The following is a 7,280-nucleotide window of genomic DNA, read 5'->3' as shown; positions in this document are numbered from 1 at the left end:
TGTTCTTTCTCAGAAAACAGAATGCAAAGTATACTTGAGGAATTATTAGAGCTGTGATACCTATTTAGGTAGCTGATAGAGAAATCTGTCAGATGTAAAGGTATTTTTTCCTGCACCATCACTGCTAGGCTGACTTCAAGTCATCTTTCCTCCCCTTCCTCTGCCCCATACTTGAGTATTTGGAATATTTCCTACTGCAGCTGAGCCCTGCTGCTATTACTTCCGATAACATTGACACAAGCACACTCTCTAGTGAAATAAACTCCATTCTACTATCTCCCAGAGCAAGACATTTATTACATATATAACACAGTACTAGCAAAACAGGTGACAGACTTTCAATACCCAAGATTACATTTGACATTTTAAGGGAGGCGCTGAGGACAAAGCAGTTAATTTGGGAGATCACACTGGCTCAGAAGAATAAATACCTTATTACACATCAGGTATGGTAAGTGTCTTCAAACATTTTTTCTTACACATCTTACATGTCACAAATGCACAAAAACTTTTTTTCAGTGTGGTTGGGGTTGTGTCACTTAACAAATATTGGGCTTACAGTTATTTTCAGAGATGCCTGGCTTCTACCAAATTCATTCATATAATGGTTGCCATGTTTTGAACAAATACAGACAAACCAGCTATGTGCAGGGAAAAAAAGAAAGCTCAATGGTGTTGAAACACAAGTGTTAGGAAAATTCTAGCTTGCTTCAAATAACTGTCTTCCCAAAGCAGTTTGTGAAGAAAAAAAGCAAAGGTACCTTTCAACTTGCTCGCATTTGACTGTTTTGCTAGTGTTTTAACTTGCAACGCTGTTGCTAATCAACGTGTGAAATGAGTATCTAAGAGTTCTACAGCAAAGCATGGAAGCAAACAGTTGTAGCCTGGGCGTGTGGATGACAGAACTTGGGAAGTATGCATTTGTGCAATCGCGCCATTTGCAGAGCATTGCTGATACTACAGGGAGGAAAGCCAGATCTATGACTCCTCCACAGCTTGAGCTTAATGCTATGTTGAGAAATTACTACATACAACTTATCAAAAAGATTTAGGAAGGATTGCTACCAAGTAAGCTTACCTACTATCTACCCTTTTCCCCTTAAACAAGAGAATGTATCAAACTCATTTACTACACCAAGAGTACATAGAACTCAGTGTTCATAGGAGTTACAGTACAACCACCTTTATTGAACCATAGTACAACATCTCAAACCAACTGTATTCTCGAATATGTAATACATCCTTAGGAGTAACTAGTATAAAAAGTATCAACATCAGTGGTTTGAATATAAAAATTTATTTAAAGTCAGAGTATGCAACAAATAAAACCTACAGAAAACAGATTTTCCCATCACAAGCTCTTGCTTACCAAATAATATTGTGAAAACACATTCCTTCAGTCATTATAAAGTTCTTAAAATACAAAAGAAATTAAAATTTTGTAAGAAAGTCTAGTAGACCAGAGACTGTTGTTTCTTCCAGGGTATTTTGTAGAAGCAAGGCTATCCTTCAATACATCCCACGCCATCCTCCTCCACCCATATTGCCTTGCCCATAGTATCCTCCACTATTTCCACTGCCACGACCTGCAAACAATTGACACAAGGTCACGTATACATACCTTAAAAAGAGAAAAAAACGTGATGGGTAATAAAAAACTGTTCAGCATCAGCTTAAGATATACTTCAGCACTATTTTTCTAAAAAAATATTTGTTGCAATAGCCAAATTATGAATAAGTGCCCCAGTGATTTACTATTTAAGCCACCCCCTTTCCTTTCTCCCAGCCCACAAAACCCACCCTTCCAAATCACATACGCACAGACACAGTAACACAATCACAAAGACAATCATAACACAATCATTAGGACAGAATATCTACTTACTGTAGCCCCCCAAGCCATCAGGAGTTCCATAACCGCCGCTGTAATTATTACCCATTCCCATTCTACCAACAGAGCCATAACCTTGATCTGAAAAGCAGAAGGTGCACTGTTATAATCTTGCAACTCCATCACGTTTTGCAAAACAAGCTGTATTTGGAAATGATACATACCCATTCCATCTCTGCCATAGCCTCCCATTCCAGAGCCACCTCCAGCAGTTGAATTCAGAAACAGCTCAATATATCGATGTTCTGTAGGAAATAAAATCTACTCTCAAAAAACACAGTAAAAAAAAAAGTTTACCCTGCATACAGTAGTTGGAGAAAAGAATTTGAGATGATCTACTTGTTCTGATCATCAACAAAAAGTCCATTATTAGTACCATATTTAAAGCACTGTAACTTCAGTTTGAATCCTCATACTGATTTACACCCTACTGAAATCAACTCAGTTAAACCCCCAATTGAACACGACACTCACGCATGTGATTTTTATCCTTGGACATAGCAGCTACCGCATCCTCATGTGTTACAAATTCCACATCTGCCTCGCCTGTGGCTCTTCCATCTGCCCCAATATCGATGTGAACTCTTATAGGATTCAATGGTGAGAAGAACTAAGAATAAAAACAAAGAAAAAAAAAATAATCAAATGAATTTAGAATTCAAGCCAGGTATGTCTTCTGGCGCCCCAGTAGTTTGCAAAGCACTGTATTAATTTTCTCTCATCCTGTCACACAAATGTAATTACTTGTCTCTACGGTATTACTTAGAGGTTTCTGTTATACAAATGGAAGAACTCCAGCTACAGAGCTTGACAAGCTCTCTTTAAAAAGAGATGCAAACAAAAATACTTGTCTACACACCTCTCTTTAAGAAACACGCTCTAATATGATGCCACCCTAGAAAGGGAAGATCATTACTTCGTTTTGAGGAAAAAAAAGCCAAACAAGGTTCTCAAAATAAGGACAATTATGGAACTAAGAAGAAAAAGCTGTCAATTTCTCTTCCTACAGCAGTTATTACAAAGATACAGTAGACCATCATTCCTGAAATTCTGTAGAAGTCCTTTAACTGAGCTCTTATGGGTAAATGTGAGCCTTCCACTCTGAACAAACACAGCACCCTACAGGTTTCCCACCTTGTCTCCCTAAAACAAGGCTCATGGCCACATACAAATGTGAAAACCATAATCACATCTACTATCAGTCTTCTACAAAATAACATTAATATCTTCAGTTAAGCTTAAACTTTTGAGTCTTGTGAAGATACAAATTTCAACATCTGTCTCTTATTTCTGGAAATAAAAAAGCATACAGGGGTTAAATGTAATTTGGGTGGCTTTTCAGTAAGCTTACCACAGGCATTACCTTTAAAAACCTCACTAAGTATGTATTAAGTATTGTAGAACCTGCGTAAGTAACTTAAGACTTCAGTTACTATGTATTAGAGCTATCACTCACTGGAGAGCCATAAGCAAGTTTGGAATAGAGATTCTTGGTATCAGAAAGCCTGATTTTGCTATTTTACTTACATTTGCAATATCATTCTCTGTTGCTCGAAAAGGCAGTCCTCTCATGTGAACAAAATGACCGCCACCATGGAAACCTGAACCTGCATCACCAGCTCCATAGCCATGTCCTCCCATGCCTAGGAAAGAAAGATAAGTGAAGAACGACACACACCCGCCTTTTTTTTTTTTTTTTTAAATAAATTAGAAAAAGAGAAGCACCCCCACCTCAACAAAACAAACACAATCATCTTCCTTTACAAAATAATATGAAGAAAATAAAAACAGAACTATGTATGCCTTGGGAATGTTATGTTTTACTGTTAAAAAAAAAATATATATTTTTTACCTCTCCCATCTCTCATTCGGTCATCATAGCCATCATTTCCATAGCCATAGTTATTATAACCACCATAATCATCAAAGCCACCATATCCTATACAGTGGACAGAAGGAAAAGAGCAATTATGTTACTACTGAGAAATCACAAAGTGATACACAAGAATCAATTTTTCAGTCTCTGGGCACCTGGAAGTGCCACTGCAAAGCATTAAACACTCATTTCTGAACTGACACATCCAACTGAGATATCCAGTTCTGCTGAAAAAACAATTTTCTAGTAACATTCATTACTCTTAAATACTAAGCTGCATTTTTTCTTCCCCAAAAAATTACAAGTAAAAAATTCCTTTTGAAGAGGCATGTCAAACCTAACAGGAAGCTACTGCCATTTCTTTATTTCTTGACAAAGACGTCAGAAACATGAAACTGACAACAGAACCTCTATCATTAGATAAACATACCACCGTCATATCCACCACCTCCTCGACGCATTCTGTCATACATACTTCCACGCCCAGCTCCATAATAACCCCCTCTTCCTCCTAATGGTCTATCATATGGTCCAGGCCGTTGTTGTCCCATCATTCTTCTCGGCATGTCAGAGAATCCTCTGATTTCACTCTTACTACTTTTGAAGATTTCAATGTATCTAAATAAGAGAGGATTTTCAAGGTAGAAATAAGAATACACGTATAAGCTGTCTGAACAGTAGAAAAATAACTAAACGTACAATGTGATAAAAATGACTACAGATACCATAGAACTTAAGTTCCTCCTCAAAACTGTTAAGAATCTTAATTGTATCAAAGTAAAACTTTACAACGGCAAAAAATTACAACATGAAAATTCTAGCTGTAGAAATTAAGTATAAAACATGTCTTTTCAGTATGAGAAACATACTGTTGAAAAACAATGTCTGGCTATGGCAGCACTTATCACAAATTACCCTACGTGAAAAACGACTGAAACATTCTAAGTTTAGCAATCTACACAGAGCAATACTGTCTCCCCCGCCCCCCAAATCTACCGTATTTCCCCAGTTAATTTAGGATGTTATAAAAATTCTTTAAAATACCCCATTCCATATAATAGTCCCCAGCCCCCCAAAAGCATTACTGTCCCACAACCCCCAAAAATAACCATTTAACACCATCCCAAACTCTCCATCCCCACCTGTGCCCTATTCTTTCCTTGTGTTTCCCCAGAGCATTTTCTGCTATCTCCTTTGAAGCAAACTGCACGAAGGCCTCCCCTGTGCTTCTCCCCTGGTAGTCCAGCGTCAATGTTATCCCATTTGGCACGATTTCCAACCCTTTAACCCAAGGACAAATAACCCCATCAAGGGGAACAGTGTTAAAGGCTGAAACATTCCCATCTGTAGAAAATACTTAAAGCATCTAAACAATAACAACGAAAAAAAGCTCTTAAGTTCCCCCATCACCCAACAATACAAGCCAACGATCTTTCATTAAACATTTATGGATTTAGCCATACTTGTTTTTTGTTTTAACTATGTGAACATACACCCACCTAGGTTACATGAAGAAAACAAAGCTACCAATCAAGCAATTTAACCGCTCCAAACTAACGTACAGGTTATAATCACAAGACATTCACCACCTTCACTAAATTAAGACACGTATTCAACTTTGCTATGTCTACAGTTACTTGAACAGGGCATACACCTTACTCAAGGCAATTTATGTCAAAGCAATCCCCCCTCCACCCCGCTAACGGCCATTACAAGTTACAGGCTTGCAAAGCATCGACTTATCTTTCACACAGTCTTTATGCTTTGACTATACTAGAGATACCTTGGAAAAACTGAACGATCTCTTCCTTGCTACAGCCGAAGGGCAGCCCTCGGAGCCGCACCACCGTGCCATCGTTGGTTGTATCGGTGGGCCCGTTGTGCTTTCCACTCCAGTCCATTTTTGTCTAAATCAAACGCTACCAAAAGGAAAAAACAAAACATTGAGACATAAAAACACAACAAATCGGGTAGGTTTTCATTAACAAAGCGGCGTTCGGCAGCATTATGGATATTTCGTTCAATTCCCTGGATATTTCAAGTTCACTCGCTCGTACATAAGCACGTGGACGCGGCGGTCCCCGGCAGTGCAGCAGCGCGGGCATCGGCGGCGCGCACCAGCCTCTCGGCGCGCTCCCGGCCCGTAACCTTTTGTCTCTCGCGGCGTGCCGGCAGCGGGGCCGCAACCGCGCAGCGCCGCCTCTCCTTTGTCTGCCATCACGGCCCGGCCAGCAGCGCTCCCGCTCCTTTTCCCCTTCCGGAACCACGGCCGCTAATCCCGAACCAAAGCGGGCGCGCAGCGCGGCCCGTCTCGGACTGGGGGCGGGGAGCTCTCTCCCTCCCTCCCCCCCACCCCGCGCCGCCGCCATTTACCGCGCCTCCCCGAGCCACCCCCCCCACCGCCTACCGCCACCGACGCCGTCCCCGCCAAGCACCCCACCGCCACCTCTCCACTTCGGAACGACTGCCGAGCTCCCTCCTGCCCAACCCCGGCTTCGGGGTGCGGCAAGCGGTACGCCGCCGAGGCTCGTCGGGTCGGCGGCCGCGTTCGGCTCCGGCGCTCAAAATGGCGGCCGGTCGGGAGCGAGGCTCCGAGAGCCGCGCCGCACCGCCCCTCCCCCACCCGCGGCGCCACGCCGCCCCCCCGCGGGCCGCGCCGCGCACACGGCCGGGCCCCGGGCCGCTTCCGCGCCCACCCTGCGAGCGGCCCGGAGGGGCTCGCCGCGGCCCGGTGCCGCCCTCTCTCCCTTTCTCACCCCGCGCTCACCGGGAGACCTTCGTACGCTCCTCGACGCGTCCCAGCGGGAGCTGCTGCCAGGAAGGAAGCCCCTCGCTTCCGAGCGGCCGGCTACCAGCAGCCTACGCAACCGCCACTGGCAGGATGGCGTCCCGACCGCGCGGCTATCGCGATAGCACCGCCGCACACCTCCGCCCGCCCGGACGACAGCGGAGCATGCGCGCTTTGCTAACAAGAGCCGGCGAACGGCGCCTCCTCCCTCTTCTCACGAGCGCGGCTGAGCGTCACCAGGCGCACGCGCGCTCCGTTCGCGCGCTGCGCTCTCTTGGCGCCAAGCCGTTCGCCCGGCGGCAGCGCGAGATGCAGCAAATACCCGCAGCAGTCAGATACCCGCAGCAAACATACTCGCAGCAGTCAGATACCTGCACCGGACAGATACCCGTAGCAAACACATACCCGTAGCAAACAGCCGCAGCGAGTGCCCCCCGGTCTCCTCACGCTGGCGGTGCCTCACGCGCAGATGCCTGTGGCCCGTCGGGCGCTGCTCGCTCCAGCTCCCGGAGTCGGCTCGGGAAAGGGGATGGGAAAGCCCGGCCGCTCTCTTCCCCTCAGTTTTACGGCCGCGGCAAAGCCGTGCGATGTTAAGATCGGCCTGGGGAACCTCACCAGCTCCCGCCTACGGAATCGCCTTGGGGCGAGGCGGCGGAAAGGCCCGTTGGGGCACTGAGGAGCGAGGGACGGAGTAGGGAGGTGCGCGCAGGGCCGGCGGCAGGCCG

At 45.0% G+C, this 7,280-nt stretch overlaps 1 protein-coding gene across 8 annotated transcripts; it reads right to left on the bottom strand.

Moving 5' to 3' along the window:
* Positions 1–277: 277 nt before the first annotated feature.
* On the bottom strand, positions 278–7,228 carry HNRNPH3 (heterogeneous nuclear ribonucleoprotein H3). Of its 8 annotated transcripts, none has more exons than XM_042863004.1 (10): positions 6,961–7,228; positions 5,551–5,686; positions 4,910–5,048; positions 4,198–4,385; positions 3,744–3,830; positions 3,419–3,534; positions 2,366–2,501; positions 2,056–2,136; positions 1,886–1,972; positions 278–1,586 (listed from the first exon to the last, which is right to left on the bottom strand). In XM_042863004.1, the coding sequence occupies exons 2-10, from the start codon at positions 5,666–5,668 to the stop codon at positions 1,510–1,512; spliced, it is 1,029 nt and encodes a 342-aa protein (XP_042718938.1). In that variant the 5' UTR covers positions 5,669–5,686; positions 6,961–7,228; the 3' UTR covers positions 278–1,509. The 8 variants fall into 8 exon arrangements, with proteins under 8 accessions (XP_042718938.1, XP_042718936.1, XP_042718935.1 ...); XM_042863002.1 differs by lacking the exon at positions 6,961–7,228 and adding an exon at positions 6,524–6,711; XM_042863001.1 differs by lacking the exon at positions 6,961–7,228 and adding an exon at positions 6,535–6,711.
* Between the last annotated feature and the right edge of the window lie 52 nt (positions 7,229–7,280).

This window comes from Lagopus leucura, unplaced genomic scaffold, assembly GCF_019238085.1.
Source record: "Lagopus leucura isolate 7727_CA_CO unplaced genomic scaffold, USGS_WTPT01 Super-Scaffold_739, whole genome shotgun sequence".
Taxonomy (NCBI): domain Eukaryota; kingdom Metazoa; phylum Chordata; class Aves; order Galliformes; family Phasianidae; genus Lagopus; species Lagopus leucura.
The sequence above is the reverse complement of the archived record's forward strand: the minus strand, read 5'-3'. Positions and strand labels throughout refer to the sequence as shown.